Source organism: Dama dama, chromosome X (assembly GCF_033118175.1).
Source record: "Dama dama isolate Ldn47 chromosome X, ASM3311817v1, whole genome shotgun sequence".
In the NCBI taxonomy this organism is placed as follows: Eukaryota; Metazoa; Chordata; class Mammalia; order Artiodactyla; family Cervidae; genus Dama; species Dama dama.
In genome coordinates, this window is record NC_083714.1 from 123571165 (window position 1) to 123591467 (window position 20303).

The 20303-nt window shown below is 45.0% G+C and overlaps 1 protein-coding gene and 2 pseudogenes across 1 annotated transcript; 1 reads left to right on the forward strand and 2 right to left on the reverse strand.

Annotated features, from left to right (window-relative positions):
- The first annotated feature begins 4704 nt into the window (after positions 1–4704).
- LOC133051579 (ubiquitin-conjugating enzyme E2 D3-like) lies at positions 4705–5151 on the forward strand (annotated as a pseudogene).
- Positions 5152–9874: 4723 nt separating this feature from the next.
- LOC133052861 (melanoma-associated antigen B1-like) lies at positions 9875–10885 on the reverse strand. Its single transcript, XM_061137686.1, has one exon. The coding sequence runs from the start codon at positions 10883–10885 to the stop codon at positions 9875–9877; it is 1011 nt and encodes a 336-aa protein (XP_060993669.1).
- Positions 10886–19323: 8438 nt separating this feature from the next.
- LOC133052863 (melanoma-associated antigen B3-like) lies at positions 19324–20264 on the reverse strand (annotated as a pseudogene).
- Positions 20265–20303: the final 39 nt, after the last annotated feature.

The following is a 20303-nucleotide window of genomic DNA, read 5'->3' on the forward strand; positions in this document are numbered from 1 at the left end:
TGTATTCAGGGGTGATTGTCTGCTCAGCCCTCCTTCATGGAGGTTCCCATATCAGCTTCTGTCCTTTGATTAAAGGCTTCCTGGGAAATGCATATTCCTACACACATTGAGCAGATACCCTCTAGAAAATCTTGGAGAAAAGGGGACTAGGTCCCAAAAGTGATGTTAGATTAGGAAAACGGAGCAGAAATCAAGGAACTCAGGACAGATATTATGCTGTCAGAGAAAAAGAGCTGATATATTCCTTGTCTTCAGCCAGATTTAGGGGATCTGCTTAGTCGCTCAGTTGTGTCTGACTCTTTGTGACCCCATGGACTGTAGCCTGCCAGGCTCTTCTGTCCATGAGAATTCTCCAGGCAAGAATACTAAAGTATGTGGCCATACCCTCCTCCAGGGGATTTGCCAAATTCAGGAATTGAACCCAGGATTCCCATATTGCAGATGGATTCTTTACTTTCTGAGCCAGTAGATTTAGGGTAGTTCTGAAGTATTTAGTCTCGGCACCTCCCTGTTGGTCCAGTGGTTAAGACTCCACACTCCCAAGGCACAGGGCCTGGGTTCGATCCCTGGTCAGGTAACTGGATTACACATGCCAGAACTAAAAGTTCATGTGCCACAACAAAAAGCATCACATGCTGCAGCTAAAGAGCCTGCATGTGGCATCAAAGATTCCGAGTGTCACAACTAAATGCAGCGCAGCCAAAAAATAACTATTTTTAAATAAAAAATAAAATGTTTACTTTCTACATGGAAGGATAGTGCCACGTAATCTTGTAAGCCCTCCATCACTTGAGGGTGTCTGAATTTGCACATGCAGATGATCATGTGGTTGCTGAGCATTATCTCCTTCTCTCCCTTATTCATACCTCTTTATTATTTTGGTGTTTGTATTGCCTTGGCTATGTATCCCAACCCAGTGTTTTGCTCACAGAGTCCTTCTTTCTATCACTCAAGATACGTTTTGGAGTGCTAGAAGACAGTGAATTAACTGCCTCCTGAGCACCTCAGGCTGGAACAAATGGAAGGGTATGTGCTCTGGACAAGTTCAGACCAGCACTCTAGTCCCAGCTCTGTCTCTTATCAGTTGTGTGGACTTGGGTCCATCCCCAAACTCTGGGAGCCTCAGGTGAAGTGGCTTTTGTAGGGCTAGTGGCATGTAGCTAAAGCACCTGGCACAGTGCCTGGACCACACTGAGACTTTACACAATATCTGTTTTTACTATGATTATGATTATTTTGTTCCCAGAGGATACCACCTACCCTGATGCATTTTTTAAAACTAGGAGATGTCAGAGAATCTCTGGCATTCTTGGACATAGAACACCAAACCAGTCCAAAATGCTGTTTAGAAAGAATCTTTCATTTCCACTACTAAATCATATTTTGAGTGTGGGGGTAGTTTTTTTCACTGAATGAAATTAAAATAATCTAGAATTTGGTTCTTAGACTAACTCTTCCTTCCTTCCAAGCTGCTCTTTCATTTAAACAACTCCTAGAGGCTTGCCTAGGTGGCCCAGTAGCTAAGCGGCTAAGAATCTGTGCTCCAAATGCAGTGGGACTGGGTTCCATCCCTGATCCGGGAACTAGACCCCATCCCACACACCACAAGAAAAATATCCTATAAGCCACAACTAAAACATTCTTCATGCTGGAACTAAAGTACTCTCAAGCTGCAAGGAAGTTCGAGGATCCTGGATGGCAAAGATAAGACCAAACACAGCCAAATAAATAAGTAACCAAATAAAATAAGCCCCTATCTTCATCAATTTCACCATCACCTAAAATATACTCATCTCATACACTTTGTGGAGTTATCAACACAGCCAAAACCGCTGAATGGAAGGCCCTTTCAATAACATGAGCTCTGTCTCCATGACTCACAGCAAAGAGTGTCAGCCGACTGGCTTCTGAGTTTCCAGTTTCATTTCACTATTACTTTTATTTCACAGAATCTCCTTGCAGTTGATGAGCATGAAACGTCTGGGTTGAGCACTGTGTTCACGTGCACTGGGACAGGAGCACACGGCACATTCCAGCCCCTACCCCACGGGGGATTTCTCTCTGGTTTACTCATGTTGCTGTTTAGTCCCTCAGTCGTGTCTGACCCTTTTCTACTCCATGGCCTGAACAGATTGCTCTGTCCACGGGATTCTCCAGGCAAAACTACTGGATTGGGTAGCCATTTCCTCCTCCAACGGATCTTCCTGATCCAGGGGATGAACCCACATGTCCTGCATTGGGAGGTGGATTCTTGACCACTGAGCTGTGTGGGAAGCCTGATAATTGAAAAGTAATTTTTCAGGGTAGTTTTCCATTCCAGGCCTAAGTCTCTCAACTTTGAGACCCACCATCTGAGGGTCTGGCTTCTATTTAGTGTTTCTACAGCATCCCAGGTGGGCTCAACATGTAGCCTAACTTAAAACTACCTTCCACTGCCAGACTTTTATTATCCTAAAGTCTCCAAGTGCCTTGCTTCAGTGTATTTACACTAGACTCCTCATGAGGAAGCCCTCAGTCCCCTCACCTCCATACACCTCATTTTTATTGGGCCCCTAGATCTTAGTTCACCAGCTACTTTATATGAATACTGCTCTTAGACTCTAAAATTCTATAAGAAGGGGTTGAGTTTCTTTCTCTTAGCATCCCCAAAACCACTCAGAAGCCTTCCAAAGAGCAGATGCTAAATTGATATTTGAACAATTATAGTGTAAGTGTGCAAGAAGTCAATTTTACTGGGATTTCACTTCTCCTACATTCTTAAATAAGCGAAGGCAATCCAGGTAAATACACTTCAATTTTACAAAGAAAGACTAAATCGAATAAAACAAACCAAAAAGTGAATACCTCTCAAGATTTTTTTTTCTGTATCTTATAATCACACAGACTTCACTGTGGAAATATTTCCATTTTGACAAAAAAATCCATATTCCAATATCATGTTGTCTTGTTCTGAATGACAAGAAATGATCCAAGGATTTCAGTCTGTGCTATGTAATACGAAAATTCTTACTTTTCAACTTGATAATATGCAGTACATGTGGGAGCTGTGCCATTAGTATGCTTAGACTCTGAAGCTAAACACATCTTTGATTAAAAGGAACAACATTTAAAAACAGACAAAAAGAAAAATCTCCAATTTGTGCATATTGTATAGGAACACAAGTACGTTATATGCTGAATTTCCATGAGCCCCACCTTGGCCCTCCGCTAGTTGGAAGACTGCCTGCTTTCTTGAAATGCAATGTGAAGTATCTGCTCAGACGTCACTAGGGGTGGGAGCAGCTTTGGTCATGCTCGGGAAAGTGCACTGGCCCTGGCACCATAGGAACCCTGGCTGCAGCTCTGGCTCTGGCTCTCTCTTCTTCAGCTCTCAAAGCCTCCTCGTACCAGGATGCAGAGGCACTGGACTTAGTATCACTGACATTAGCCCCAAACTCCCACATTCTTTTGTATATCTATATCTATCATGGAAGCATCCCTTATTACTTTACAAAATTGTACTCATTCCTTTTTATAGCTGTGTAGTACTCCACTCAGTGGATATATCATGTTCCCTCAATTAACATGTGCATGGGCATTTATGTCTTTTCATATGGTTGTGGATGTCTCTTCAGGTAAATTTCTGAAAACACTGAATTACTGGCTCAAATGTAAAAGCATATTTAATTTTCTGACATTACCAAATTGTATTTATGCTCTCATCTCATTCTTTGATATGTAGCTGTCAAAGAATGAGATCAGTACATTCTCTAACACTACATACGAAGGTAAACGGAAAAGGGATTAAAGACCTAGATGTAAGAGTGGAAACCATAAGACTCCTAGAAGATAATATTATTTATGTCAAAGAGTGTTCTGCTCATAACAATATTTTTTTGGATCTGTCTCGTAAAGCTAGGGAAATAAAAGCAAAAAGAAATAAATTGGTTGTAATTAAAGTTAAAACGTTTGCACAGCAAAGGAAACCATCGACAAAATGAAAAGCCAACCTACTATATGGGAGAAAATATTTGCCAATGATATAACCAATAAGGGGTTAATATCCAAAATATATAAACAGTTTATACAACAGTTTAAAAAAATCAAGAAAAAGACGGGCAGAAGACTTAAATAGACATTTTTCCAAAGAAGACATACAAATGGCCGAGAGGCACATGAAAAGATATTCACCATCATTATCATCATACGAATGCAAATTAAAACCACAATGAGGTATTTACCTTATACCTATCAGAAGGGCTCTGATCCAAAAGGAACAGAAGTAACAAATGTTGGTGAGCATGTGGAGAAGGTCTGTACACTGTTGGTGGGAACGTCAACTGGTGCAGCCACCATGGATAACAGTAAGGAGGTTCCTCCAAATCTAAAAAGAGAACTAGCAAATGACCCAGCCATCCCACTCCTGCATGTATATTTAAAGAAAAATGGCCCACTCATTTGGATGGTCTCCTTCATCCATTTGGATGGTACTCGACGCTTGTCCGAGTCTGAGGGTCTCCACTGCTCATCTCCCCTCCCCCCATCTACTCTCCATAGGCGACCCCGCCCCAGTCCAACCTCCCTGTTCACTAAGAGGCACCTGTGTCTGCAGAGCCAGTGTGAGATGAAGAGAGAGCCCTTGCCAGCCACCAGATAATCAGGAGTTTTGGCCGGACCTTTGAGCACACACTGAGACTGTGAGGAGTCAGACAAAAAGCACAGACTATGGCGCTGAAATGGATTAGTAAGGAACTTAGCGATGTGGCCAGTGACCCTCCAGCCCAATATTCTGCAGGTCCAGTTGGAGAGGATACATTTCATTGGCAGACCACAATTATGAAAAAGGACGGCAGCCCACATCAAGGCAGTGTATTCTGCGTGACAATTCATTTCCCTAAAGACTACCCGTTCACACTACCTAAGGTTGCATTTGCAACAGAATTTATCATCCAGACATGAACACTAATGGCAGCACTTGGTTCAATATTCTAAGATCACGGTGGTCTCTTGCTTTCATGATTTCTAAAGTTCTGGTATCCATTTGTTCCCTGCTATGTGATCCGAACCCAGATGACCCCCTCCCCAGTGCCAGAGGTCACAGAGATCTATAAAACAGACAGAGATAAGTACAACAGAATTTTTTAGGAATGCACTCAGAAGTATGCCATGTGATGCTAACTTAAAGTTAGAATAACCTGCATTAAAGCTTGAATAAACTTTAAATTACTGTTTAAAATGAAAAAAATCCACTAATTCAAAAATTCCATGCACTCTAATGTTCATAGCAGCATTACTGACATTTACCAAGGTACAAAAGTAATTTATATGTATACAACCTATACACACACACACATGCACACACATACATGCATAGTGGAATATTAGTCATTAAAAAGGATGAACTTTTGCCATTTTTCAACAACATGTATGGAGTTTGAGGGTATTTTGCTATTAATTAGTAAATAGTTAGATGGTATTAATGAAATAAGTGAGCTAGAGGAAGACAAATGCTGTATGATGCCACTGACATGGAGAATTTTAAAAATAAATCAGACTAGGGAAATGAAGCAGACTCACAGATATAGAGAACAAGCTAGTGGTTACCAGTGGGGAGTGGCAAGCAGGAGGGGAAGGGCAGGGACAGAAGATTAAGAGGTGCAAACTAATATGTATAAAATAAGCAACAAGGATATATTGTACAACAAAGGGAATATAGCTAATATTTTATAATAACTGTAAATGGAACATAACCTTTAAAAACTGTGAATCACTTTGTTGTTCACCTGTAATTTATAAAATATTGTACATCAACTATGAAAATGAAGTGAAAGTATTAGTTGCTCAGTCTTGTCCAACTCTTGTTGACCACATAGACTGCAGACCGCCAGGCTCCTTTGTCCATGGAAATCTCCAGGGAAGAATACTGGAGTGGGTAACCAGTCCCTTCTCTAGGGGATCTTCCTGACCCATGGATTGAAGCCAGGTCTCCTGCCTTGCAGGCAGATTCTTTGCCATCTGAGCCACCAGGGAAGCCCACATCAACTATATCTCACTTTAAAAAAATCTATTTTCTCAGGAACTTTCACATATGCAATACAGTATCATTAACTATGGAGTTCTCTGGTGTCTCAGCAGTAAAGAATCTGCCTGTTGATGCAGGAGATGAGGGTTTGATTCCTGGGTCAGGAAGGTCCCCTGGAGAAGGACATGGCAACTGAATCCAGTATCCTTGCATGGAAAATTCCATAGACACAGGAGCCTGGTGAGCTACAATCTGTGGGGTTGCAGAGTAGGAAACCACTTAGCAACTTAACAAGAATTATTAACTACAGTCACTATGCTGTATATTATGTCCCCAGGACTTCTTTATTTTGTACATGAAAGTTGTGAAAGTTTATGCCGTTTGACCACTTACACCCATTTCATCCATCCTCCAACCCCCACTTGCGGCAAACACCAATCTATTCTCTGTGAGTTCATTTTTCAAAAATTTTCACATATAAGTGAGACTATAAAGTATTTGTCTTTGTCTGACTTATTCCACTTAGCATAGTGCCCTCAAGGTGCATCTGTGTTACTGCAAATGGTCAGATTTCCTTTTTCTCTTTTATTGGCTAAATAATATCTGAGTGAGGATGAGTGTGTGTGTGTGTGTGTGTGTGTGTGACATTATCCGTTCATCCATTAATGGACAGATATGCTGTTTTCATAATTTGGTTATGGTAAATAATGTTTCAACGAACATGGAGGGTACAGATATCTTTTCCAAGTGTTGGCTTCATTTCTTTCAGCTAAATTTCCAGGAGTAGAGTTGCCAGATCACATGGTAGTTCTATTTTCAATTTTTTTATGAGCATCTATACTGTTCTCCATAGTGGCTGCATCAATTTACATCTTCATAAACTCACATTTTCTTTAATAACTTAAGTATACCCTAAATATATGTTTCTAAATTTAAAAGGTATATATCTTTGAAATTTAGGAATGAGAGACTGAATATAGTAAGCTAGATCCACAACTGAACCACTTTAATTTTTTTCTCTTCTTATCTTAGTGTGGGGTTTTTCACATTACCAAGGATACCCCTGTTCCAATGCCATGTAATCTTGCTCTGGGTCACACAGATGATTTAAAATTTTTTCAGTTTGTATTTCAGAAAGCAAAATTCTTATTTCTAAATCTGATAAACAGCAATAAGTGTGTGACCCATGTCATTCATAAGTTTATGTTCTGACTCTAAATAAACTTTCTACTGAAAGGAAAATCACTTGAAAATTACCACCTCACCCCCCACAAGAAAAGGATAAGTCAAAAAGTTATTGATGCATTATCAGGAACACAGGTTGACAGGCTTTTGTGATCACAAAGTGAAGAACGGATTCAGACCTCACTAGGGGTGAGTGGCCCGATGTGGCCATGGAGTGGGCGCTGGCCACAGAAGGGCCATCACTGTCCAAGGCAGAGGTGCCAGCCCTGGCTGCAGCTCTGGCTCCAGTGCTCTCTACTTCCTCTCTCCAAGTCGCCTCATAATGGGGCAGGAATGCAGTGGGGACACTATCATTGACCTTGGCAAAAACTCCAAGACTTTCACCTTGCTGGTTTCCATAACTGCTCTCAGACCCCACAGGAGCGCTCTCGGATCCCCCATAGCGAGGGGGATAGCGGCCAGGCAGTGTGAAGAGAAATGAATCAACAAAATGTCAGCCTCAGACTGGGAGGAGTGAAACATTATGGACTCTAGAGCAATTCAGACCAGGCTCTACACTCAGTTTTGTCACTTTATCAGCCTGGAGAATAGAAGTTCTTTGTCTGCTAAGTGAGTTTGGTAAGACTTGTCTTACAGAATTATCAGAACATATGTAGCTTGTGTAAAGCACCTGGCACTGCAGCTGGCAATGTTTAGGTTTTATAACGCTTATTTTCATACCAGAAGAAAATCTATGGGAATGTCTACCTTCATCTATGGGAATTTTTCTTTATCCAGGAGAAACTACAGACCATGTGGTCTTTTAAACAAAGAAAGCTAAGTCAATCAAACTGCTGCTTAGCAAGAAACCCTAGGGCTTCCCCGGTGGCTCAGTGGTAAAAAATCCACCTGACAACCAGGAAATGCCAGTTCAATCCCTAGGTTGTGGAGATCCCCTGGAGAAGGAATTGGCAATCCACTCCAGTATTCTTGCTTGGAAAGTTTCATGGACAGAGGAGCCTGGCAGGCTACTGTCCATGGGGACATAATGAATCAGACACGACTTAGCATTTAAACAAGTAACCCTAAGTAAATTTTCTCTATCAGAGAATATGTTATTGAATTTAGAGGCAAGCATTTTACCAGGATGTAACTCAAAACATTATAGAACTCATGTCAAGGACCAGTAATTCCCCTGCCTCCCAAAGCCCTCCCAACAAAACACCCCAATTTTCATGTATTTCACCACCACTAAAATCTAGCCCCTCTCAGGAGGTCTACTAGATTACACTCGAGATACCCTCATGTTTGGAGTGTGCTGGGGCTCCTTCCGTTCAGGGACCAGAATGCCAACACAGTGACTTCTCAACATCCCATCAGAAAGCAGACAATAATAGGCATCAAACAGCTGGTCTGTGGACTGTGTTCACCTGCATTGGGGCAGGAGCACTGGACACCTTCCATTCTTTCCCCAGGTGGAGATTCCCTCCGATTGACTCACAATCTTAGGGTAACTGTTCAGGGCAGCTTCTCATTTCAGTTGCAGCCTCCCAACTCTGAGGTCCACCATCTAGGGATTTGGCCCCAGCTCACCATTATCACAGGCTCATCCAGCCCACCACGCAGCCAACTTAAAATGACCTCCCAGGAAGGAACAGGAATGCAAAGATGTATGTTATGATTAGCTTTCCAGCCCCACCTTAGCCTCTCACAACTTAAAAAGATTGGGAGTGTTGGTTGAACACAAAGGGAAGAAGTTGCCTCAGACCACACTAGGGGCTGGAGGGACTGCTAGGCATGACCTTGGAGCACACACTGGCCTTGGAAGGACTACAACTCCTGACTGTAGCTCGGGATCTCTTGTCATCATCTCTCAGAGCCTCTTCATAATGGGGTTGGAAGGCACTGGGGATGTTACCATTGACCTTGGCCAAAATACCAAACCTCAAAGTTTTGGTTTGAGAGAATAAAGGCTGAGAGAATTTAGACCTCACTGCTCTCATCCCAACTCCCTCCCCAGCATCCTGCGTGCTTTTTGTCACTTGTCTGAGATCATAACACCACCTTCCTTGTGGAATCACTGCTCATATACTCAAGACATCTGCAGGTAGGTGCAGGTTCTCCTTTATCTTCGCATCACCCCCACCAGCACAGAACCTTCTGAAGAGCAGATGCTCAAGTAAAGATGGGAATAAAGGAGCCACCAAGCAAGGAATGTAGTTTCTTATTGTTTAATTTTATCGGCATTCTTGAATAAGCTAAGAACATCTAAGTGGATATTGTTGAATGTTACAAAGAGAAAGACAAATATGAATAAGATAAATCAAAACTTGACTACAGCTTATTTCATCTGTTTTAAAACCACAGCATTCTTTCACATTTCCAAGAAAATTCCTATTCCAAAGCTATGTTATCTTGTTCTGGATCCCAAAAAGATGCAAGGATTTTCTGAATTACACTACACAGTACCAAAACTCTTACTCTTAGATCTGACAGACAACAACAAATCTGTGATCCATGTCATTCATAAACTTGGATTCTGAATCTTAATAAACATTCTAGGAAAAGAAACAACATTTGAAAGGTAATAGTGTAAAACAGGAACACAAAGAAGATACATATTATGACCTTTCCAGCCCCACTTTAGCCTCTTACTACTTAAAGGGTTGGCAGTATCGGTCAAACAAAGTGAAGAAGCTGCCTAAGAACTCACTGGGCACTGGACGGATTGCTGGGTGGGACCTTGGGCTGGTTGGCCTTGGCAGCAGGACGAGACCTAACTAGAGATCTACCTCGGGATCTCTCTTCCTCTTCTCTCAAAGCTTCCGCATAATGGAACGGGAAAGCACTAGGGATGGTACTATCGATCTTGGCCAAAAACTCCAGAACCTTCATCTTATTGGTTTCAGCATGGGCTCTTGGGCCCCACAGGAACTCATAACTCAGGGGATCGCTGTCGGGAATCTGACGATACACCAGGTAATTCTGCTGCACCAGCTCTTCCGTGATGAGCTTCCTGGGATCCCCAAAGATTACATGCTGCTTTCCATCATAGATGCCTAGAATATTCAGGAACTCCCAGACATCAGCCTCAGAGGCGCGGTTGCCATTCAGGAAGATCACACTCAGCAGAGGCATCAGAAGCCCATTCTTCGGCAGCCCCCAGCTGCTGCTCAGCATGCCATCATTGGTGAGGCCTAGATTGCTGACCAGGGTATAGGAGTGACCATTCGGCTTGACTTCCTTCAACTCAAGACCAAAGGCCAGCTCCATGCACTCAGCTGCTCTCCTGAGGATCTCGGGGAAGCATGTCTTGAACCTTTTGGGAAAAAGCTTCAGCATATCTCTCTTCCTAATGGGCTGTTTCATCTTAAACTTCTGAAGCAGGAAATGTATCAACACCCCTGCCTTCTTGGTCAGAGGATCTGGGGGAGCGGGCTTAGCAGGGGTCGAGGCCTGGGAAGAATTTCTACGTTGCATAGCTTGGCACCTGGCATGTGCTTTAGATCTTGGGCGTGAAGCCCCTGCAATAGGAGAGCTAGTGGCTGCAGCTCCCTGAGGATTCTGGCCCGCACCAGCAGTGGGGGAGCCCGGGGGTGTACTCCCAGAAGTAGGGGTGGGGGAGGCAGCAGCCTGAGCATCCCCGAGATCCTTGGTCTCCATGCGTGCTTGGCGGCGTTTCTCACGTGCACGGAGCTTGCTCTTCTGTCCCCGAGGCATGACTATCAGCAGGCACAGCGGGCAGGGGACCAGGCAGGCAAGTAGGTGATGCTTCAACCTGGAGAAGGGAAGATGAGTGGATGAGTTCCTTCACCGGGGAGGGAAGAAGGCTGCTCTGCCCATTTCCTTGAGAGCCCTGCTCCAGGAACCACTGGCCGCTTGTTCTTGGTCAGCCTATCCCCTGAGAACCCAGTGAAAGAAGTGAGTGAGCCAACCTCAGGCCACAGCCTGCCTGTGGCTGCCTGCAGTGACAGCAGATCCTGGGAGCGGGGCCCTCTCTAGGCCCCTTCGTTTACACACACAACTGTCACATCGGCTCTTAGTAGAGCCGGGACCCCTGCCATATGCCACGTGAATGGTGACGCCTCAAGCTCCCTGGGACGCAAGAGAAGGAACCGAGTCATGGGCACTGTTGGGGAGGATGGCACTGGCAGTTCTGGGGGCCTACTCTGTCCTGAACTCATTGCTTCTCCATTCAGGGTCCTCATCTTGTCAACACTGAGGGTGTGGCCCCCTCCCTCCTGCCTCCAGTGCCGCCCCTTCAGGTGAAGAACCTCATCTCCCTTAGAAATGACACAAAGAAATGAGTCCCCACTTTGACTCCTGGGAGGATCTGGGGGCTCCTTTCTCTCCTGACTTGAGGACCTTTCCTCTCAGCAAGGCCAACAGCTCCCTGAGATTGAATGGGGGAAGCCAGGGTGGCCTTACCTGGCCCTACCGCCCACGGTCTCTGGGGCCTGAAAAGGTGTAGCTGGGGGTTGAGGCCTTGTAATGTGTGGTCCTCATGTAAGGTCCCCAGATTTTACTTAGGGGAGAGTCTAAGATTCCTTCCTCTGCTGACCCATTAGACTAAGGCGCTCGCTTTCCTGTTAGCTGTGAGTGAGAAACACTGCTGCCCGCCATGTATGCCTGGGGGTGCCAAGGAGTGACAGTGAGAGGAATTCTGGGAGTTTTCCACAGTCCTCAGCATCTTCTCCATGAGTCCTGGCAAATGCTAGAAATTCTCCCGCTGCTGACCTGAGCATGCTGAGGTTCCCAAGGTGAAAGAAATTGTGAGCCAACTCCAGTCACCCCTGTCCCTGACCTCCCTGGGACAGCAGCAGGGGCTGGACTCTGTGGGACTCTTACTGTTCTGTCATCACTGGCCCCTTTTGTCCTCACTTGGATGGGACCTATGCTCCTCTCTTAGTCCACCCTGAGTCTTCCGGCCTCAGATCAAGGCCCACATCTCCCTGAGTTCCTGGGACTGGAAGTGAGGGGTGACATCTGGAGACCTCTGCCTGGGGTGTCTCAGGACTGACAGGGGCTGCGACTTTGCGGGCCCCCACTGCTTTGGGTAGGTGCTCATCTAAGTCATCTCTCTGGGTCCTTACCGTGACTCCTGGCAGGACCAGGAAATCTCTATCTCGACTTGAGGTCTCTCCGCTCCCACTAAGGCCCACATCTCCCTGAGACCCACTAGAAAGCAGCAACATTTTTCTGATCTCTCTAGCTATAGCTGTGTGTGGACTCCTGATGTGGACAGTCAGGAAGAGATTCTGCACTGCCCTCTGTTGTCGTGGGGTAGGTGGGTGGTCCCCTCAATTCTTAGGTCCTCTCCTGTGCCCCTGCTACTAGCAGCAAATGCTCCAGCAGTGGACCTGAACCCATACCCCCATCAGTGAGGTTCCTCACCTCCTTGTGAGGCTCTGGGCAGAAGCGAATGTGGGTCATCTGGTCCCCACGCCTGGGTCTCCCAGGTCTGAGAGGAGTGATGTGACTATGTGGTTCACTTCCGTCTGGGTGGGGTTCTCGCATGTTCATTCAGTGTTATACTATGACTCATTTTAGGAACGGGGCTTCCTCCCTATGTTGAATGAGGCCTCACCTATCAGACCAAAACCCTGATGTCCCTGAGACCATCCTTGGAGGAAATGAGAGGGCACCTCAGCCTGAGAGCTCTAACCCGGCTTCCCAGGGCGACGGCAGAGGTGGCACTCTGTGTGGGCTCTGCTGTTCTGTGGGAGTCAGTTGTCTCCTTCCTCACATAGAATTGGTGCCTCAATATCTGTCATGGCCTGGGACTCCTCGTTTTCTGCTGACCTGGGCAGCCGGACCTGAAACCAAGGCTCTCTTCTCCCTGGGACCCCACAGGCAGAAGTCAGGGGCACCAGAGCTGGCCAGCTCTGCCCTGGAATCCCCGGGGCTGATAGTAGAGGCAACATCAGATGTGGCTCTCTCTACCGTGTATGGATCTTTCCCTCGACTCCGCCTCCTTCCTGGGACTCTGCCTTCTGCCGACCTGAGCCCAAAACCCTGCAAAAAGTCTTTATCTTTCTGGGACCAGAGCTGACAAAGTGAGTCACATCCTGCCAAAACTGATTTGGGGCTATGCTGCTAACCACAAGGGTGGGTCTCTCAACCCTCCCAGTTCTGGAGTCAGGGGCTCCCTCTGTCCTCACTCAGGATTCTGGCCTCCAGTTTGGGTAGGGTTTGGGAGCCCTCCCTCTGCTGACCTGAGTCTATAATCCCCAGAGCAAAGCTCTCATCTCCCTGAGTGGCTAGAGGAGATGCTGGGGGCTCCACACCCAGCTACCTTGTTTTGGATGCCCAGATCTGAGAGTGGGGCTGCTCCTTAGTGCAGCAATCCGCTTGCATGCCAGGCCTGCTGACTAGCACTGACAGTCCTAGTTTGACTTCTTCTAAAACTGAGACTCCTCCCTATGCCTATCGGGGTTACCTTATCTATCTTTCTATCTCTTTATTTATTTACATTTCACACCCATTGCTTTTATTATGTAACTGGTAGTTAGTACATCTTGATCTTTCTCATCTATTTGTCTCCCTCACACTCCCAACCCTAACTCCCATCAATGACCACCTCCTTTTTTTCTCTTCATCTACAACTGTTTTACAGATTCCTCATGCAAGTGAAATCACATAGTTTGTTTTTCTCTAACTTACTTCACTTAGCATACGTAATACTCTCTAGGTCCATACCCTTTTATATAAATGCCTTTCTCTACCTGAACGTCCCTTACCCCCAATGCCAGCCATAACCCCCACCACAAAAATGATGGGTTCTCTCAGCCTGAATTACTCTATGGTAATTTGGACCCCTATGGTAGGAGTCCAAACCTTCCCAATCTAATGCCTAATGATCTAAACTGGAGTGGATGTAATAATAACAGAAATAAAGTAACCATGTAATACGCTTGAAGCATCCTGAAACCCTCCCTTTACCTAAACCCACCCTACCCCCATGCCACCCCACCCTCCATTGTCCACCCCATCGAGCCCCATCCCACCAGCGCACCCCACCCCATGCAAAAACTGACTTCTAAAAAACCGGTCCCCGGTGCTAAAAAGATTGGGGGCCGCTACTCCAGGTCCCTGCAGCAATGGTGGCAGGAGGGGCCTCTGTGCAGTCACCTCTTTGGAAAGAGATACCCCAGTGAGCTCTGAAGGCCCCATCCTTTTACCTTTTGAGAACAAGACTACTCCCTTCACCTAAAGAGGCCGCCCTCTTTAAACAAAGCCGCCCGACCTGCTGCGGCCCTCTACGTGGCAATGACAAGATGGCTGCTCGGCCCTGTAATTCAGGACAGGGTCAGAGAAACTGCAGATTGCAGGGGTGGGATGGGGCTGGGTCACTTTTATTACTGGGAAAGGTTGGGAAATTCCCTTCAGCTACACTCAGGTCCTCACCTCGGCTCCGGACGAGTCCTGGGCAATCAATCTCTGCAGAACATACGCCACAGCAAGCGGTTGAGCGCCTCGCTTCAGAAGTGGAAGTGGAGAGGCGGGGCATACGGTCCTACGTGAGGTCTCCCAGGGACAACGGCAGGGGCAAGGACCTACAGAAACCCTCATAGCTCAATATTCATCTGTCCCTGGATCCTCTCTCACAGTCAACCCTGTGCAGCCTATCAGAACTCGGGACGCCTCTGTCTATGAATTTGAGTCCTCCAGCCTCCAAACAAAGCCCTCGCCTCCCCTGAGTCCCTAGTGGGAAGAGTCAGGGCACTGCTCTGAGCATCTCTGCTTGTCAGGAGGGGCACCACTCTGTGAGCCTCCCTCTTTTGGGGGAGGCCCTCTCACTAGTACCGACGCTCCTCACTTTAAGTTCGGTTATGGTCAAGATGCCTCCTTCTGCAGATCTGGGGTCCAATTCTGCTAGAGGAGGCCCTGCCCTCCCTGAGATCACACAGGTGTAATAGGGGACCACTCAGAAGTAGCTCTTTTGGGTCACTTAGGGCTAAGAATTTACAGAATTCTGTTTGGTTCCCTTTCTAGGGGTCCCCTCTAACACTCAGCGTTATTACGTGAGGTCCTCCTTGGATTCAGGTCCCTCCCTTTGTGAAAATGAGGCTGATCGTATTAGACAGAGGTCTCACCTTGCTGAGCCTTTCCAGACTGAAATCAACCTAACTTCTGTGCCCAGAGCTTCCTGGGGACCACAGCATCAGATATTTTCCAGGGCCTCCTTTGATGCAGTGTGTGCTACTCTGAGTCCACTTTCAGGTCCTCACATAGACACGTGACGAACCCTGTAACTCCACTCTCTGCTTTATGAAGTTGCTTGTCTTACATCAAGGTCCTAGTCTCCTGAGAATTCCAAGTAGGACGTCAGGGTGATCCTCGTTCCATCATAGTCTATTGGAGCCTCCGAGAACAGAGAGTGGGGATGCAGCTCGAGTCCTCCTGGACTGCTCTTACTCAGCATCATCCTCACTACCTCTACCACAGCCTGGGGCTGCTCTCTCTACTGATCTAAGATTCTTCTTCTCAGTCTTTGGGTGACCCTTATATTCAGGGGTGACTGTCTCCTCGGTCCTCCTTCATGAAGGTTCCTATATTAGCTTCTGTCGCTTGATTAAAGGTTTCCTTGGAAATGCATGTTCCTACAAATATTTCAGCAGCTAACGTCTACCAAATCTTGGGGAAAATGGGTCTTGGTCCCAAAAATGATATAAGATTAGGAAAATGCAGCATGAATCAAGGAATTCAGGATAGATGTTATGCTGTCAGAGAAAAAGAGTTGATATATTCCTTCTCTTCAGTCAGATTTAGGGTGTGTGTTTAGTAGCTCAGTCATGTCCAACTCTTTACAACCCCATGGACTGTAGCCTGCCAGGCTCCTCTGTCCATGTGGGTTCTCCAGGCAAGAATCCTGGAGTGGGTTGCCTCCTCCAGGGGATGTTCCCAACCCAGGGATCGAATCCAGGTCTTCTGCATTGCAGGGGCATTCTTTACCATCTGAGCCATCAGATTTAGGTTAGTTCTAAAATCTTTATTTTGGGACCACTCTGTTGATCCAGTGGTTAAGACTCTGTGCTCCCTGCCTGGGTTTGATCCCTGGTCAGGTACCTGGATCCCACATGCCACAACTAAGGGTTCATGTGCCACAACTAAAAATCTCATGTGCCACAACTTTGTTGCCCATGGCAACAAAGATTCTGAGTGTCATAACTAAGACCCAGAGCAGTCAAAAAATAAATAAAAATAAATATTTTAATTAAATAAATATTTACATTCTACAGAGAGGGATAGTGGCAGATAATCTTGCAAGGCTTGATAACTTGAGGGTGTTTAGTTTTGCACAAGCAGATGATCATATTGTTACTGAGCATTATCTCTTTGTCTCCTTTATTTATCACTCTTAATTATTTTGGTTATATGTTATGTGGCAGTATTGATGAGACAAGAGTTTGGGAGCCAATAGATACAATGTATATGGATGGCTGAGTCCCTTCACTGTTCACCTGAACCTGTCACAATATTGTTAATTTGCTATACCCCAACACAAAATAAAAAGTTAAAATTAGAGAAAAATGGTGCTTCCAGTGCAAGGAGTGTGAGTTCAAACCCTGGTTGGGGAACTAAGACCCCATGTGCCACATACCAATCAATCAATCAATAAAATATCATAGAAAAAAGTGATGGGGCTCCATGAAAGAAATAATTGATAAGCTAGATTTAATTCCCTTTAAACTTCTGCTCTATAAAAATACACCAAGAGACCAAGAAGATGAGTCATAGTCTGGGAAAAAATATTTGCAAAAGGTATATCTGATGAAGGCTCTAATCTAAAATATACAAAGAACTCTTAAAAATTAATAAGAAAACTAACATCTAATAAAAGTGGACAAAACATATGATTAGATACCTCACCAAGGAAGATACACAGATGGCAAACAAGCATATGAAAAGATGCTCAGCATCATATACCATTAGGGAACTGCAAATTAAAATAAACAACAAGATACCACAACATGCCTTTCAGAATGGCCAGCATCCAAAGGACTGACACCACCAAATGCTGGTAAGGATGTGAATCAACAAGAACTCTCATTCCTTGGTGGTGGTGATGCAAAACGGGAGAGCCACTTTGGAAGACAGTTAGCAATTTTCTTAGTAAACTATACATATTCAACACTGCTAGTAGAAATGTAAATTGGTACAGCCACTATGGAAAGCAGTATCCAGTTTCCGCAAAAAGCAAAAATAACACATAATATTCTCTGCAGTTCCACTACTATCCAAAGGAATTGAAATCAGGACCTCGAAGAGAGCTCTGCACTCCCATGTTCATTGCAGCACTACTCACAATAGCCAAGAGAGGGAAGCAGCCTAGGTGTCCAGTGATAGATGGATGGATAAAGAAGATGTAAAATACACATACAATGGAATATCATTCAGCCTTAAAAAGAAGCTAACCTCTGTCTAGAGGACATTATACTACAGTGAAATAAGCCAGACACAGAGGAGAAATACTGCGTGATGTCATTTATATGAGCAACATAAAATGGTCAAAATCAAAAAAGCAGAGAGAAGAGTGGTGGTTGCCATGGGCTATGGGAGGGTAGATGAGAATGAACTGTAGACTGAAAAAACATTCAGAATCTAAAAGTTGACAGTTATGCACAGACAGCACAGAGTGTGGCAGTCTAGCAGCTTCTGGGCATCATCCCACCTCAGGGGAGTGCCACCCTGATTTCTCAGAAACTGTGGATAGAAGGTAACGTGAATAAAACATCTCATCTGCACAGTGTTTATGTGTACCCAAACAAGTGCACAGGACACATTCCATGCCAGCTTCATGTGATTTCTGTCTGATATACTCACAATCCCAAAGCACAGGCAGACTCAGAAAATACTGCAGGTTTGGTTCTCAACCCCCAAAGAAAAGTCCATATTACAATGCAGTCACAAATTTTTGGTTTCCCAGTGCTTTCATAAAATTTATGATTATACTATATTGTAGGCTATTAAATGCACAATAGCATTATGCTTCAGAACAATATAGATATCTTAATTAAAAACATCTCTTCGCTAAAACAAATGCTAACCATTTTCTGAGCCTTCACTGAGTCCATTTTTTTTTTTTTTTTTTTTGCTGCTGAGGGTGTGAACATCGCAAGAGTTATCAAAATGTGACACAGACATGAAGTGACCAAACAGTGTTGGAAACATGGAGCCAAAACACTTGCTGGAAGCAGGGTTGGCTGACAAACTTTTAATTTGTTAAAGAAAAAGAACAAAGAAAAGAAAAGCAGTACCTGTGAAATACAATAAATCAAACTGCAACAGAGCGAAGTGCCTATAACTGTTAAGGGCAGTTTCCCATCCCAGGCTTTGTCTTTAAACTATGGGGCCCACCATGCGAGAACCTGGTCCCTGGTCAGGATTACCACAGCCTCATCCAACCCACCATGCCCTCAACTTATAATTACTGCCCACTGAAGGACTTATATTTTCCCAAGGCCCACCACCAACTTGCATCAGGGAATTCACATTTGACTGCTGTCATGTCACCATTTTCTTTACATGACAGCTGCTTCTCAACTCTATAATTTTATGGTCAGTGGCTAGATCTTTTTCTAAGCTTTCTAAGTATTAGGATGGAGCCTTCTGTGAGCAAAGGCTCAATTAATCTTTGGGAAATAAATAAGCCTGTGAGCATGAGGTTGAAATTATTAGAATTCTACATTTTTTAATTAACCAAGCATACATTGTTGTTTATAATTTTATAAAACACAGAGGACAAGGGATGAGGAAACCAAATACCGACCATCTTCCTTTTCCTCTATTTCTTGATCCCACATATTTTACTGCTTAACTTTTTTTGTATTTTCAAGGAAATAACATGTTGCAATGCCATGTTATCTTTCACTGGCTTACTAAATAAGATGGAAGCTTCCCCATTTGCTTTACACAACAGAAAAACTCTTATCCTTAAGACCAACAAAAACTGGTTAAGTGTGACTGATGAATTTGTACACATATATGCTAGATAAGCTTTCATTTAGGAGAAACATTTGAAAAGTAGCAAGAACATAAAAGCACAGATTTCTCTCTCAATTCCCGATACAGAACAGGAACACCAGGGTATTTTAAGCTGTGAACCCTCGTTGACGTCCAGTCCTCTAGTACTTCGAGCACTGTGAATACTCTCTTCAGCTACAAAGGGCAGAATTTGCCTCAACTTCACTAGGTGTGGAAGGAACTGCTGGAGGAACACTGGAACATCTGCTGGGTTGGGCCCTCTCTTCCTCATCTTTCAAAGTCTCTTCATACCAAAAGTGGAAAGAACTGGGATCCAAATGGTTAATCCTGGCCAGGAACTCCAGGACTCTCATCTTGCTCGTTTCAGCATGCGCTCTCGGGCCCCACAGGAACTCACAGCATGCTGGACTGCTGCCGGGCACTTGCCGATATTCCAAATACTTCAGCTGCACCAAATCTTGGGTGATGAGCTTCTTGGGCTCCCCAAATAAGAAGTGCCTCTTCCCAGCATAGATTTCCATCTTACCCAGGAAATTCCAGATGTCTTCCTCTGTGGCGCAGTTGCCCTTCATGAAGATCACACCCAGGAGATTCATCAGGAGACCGGTCTTGGGAAACCCCTGCCACAGTGCACGATCCCGTTGCGGGGGAGATTCATCTTGCTGACAAGGACATAAGAATGCTTGGCAGTGTTGTCTTTCTTCACGTCAATACCAAATACCACCTCCATGCTCTCAGAAGCTCTTTTGAGGATCCTGAGGAATCGATTTTGGTACTTTTTATCGATGATCTTCAGCATATGCACTTTCGTAATGGGCTTTTTCATCTTATACATGCTTAACAGGAACTGCACCAACAGATACGTCGGCCTGGCTAGTGAGCGTTTTCTAGACCGCACGTTGGAGAGAGGGGCCTGAGGGGAATTATGTGTTTTCCCAATTTTCCCAATGGCTCTTATGGATGATCGTATAGGAGAAACACCTGCAGGCACAGTGGTGGTGGCCAGGGCCCCCCGAGGACGCTTGAGATGGTTACCAGACCTAGCACCGGGCTTTCCCTTTGCATCAACCCCAGGATCAGGATTGAAGGAAGAGCAGAGTGCTTCCATCATGGTGGCAGTGACCTGAGCGCCCCTCAGATCGTGGGTGCC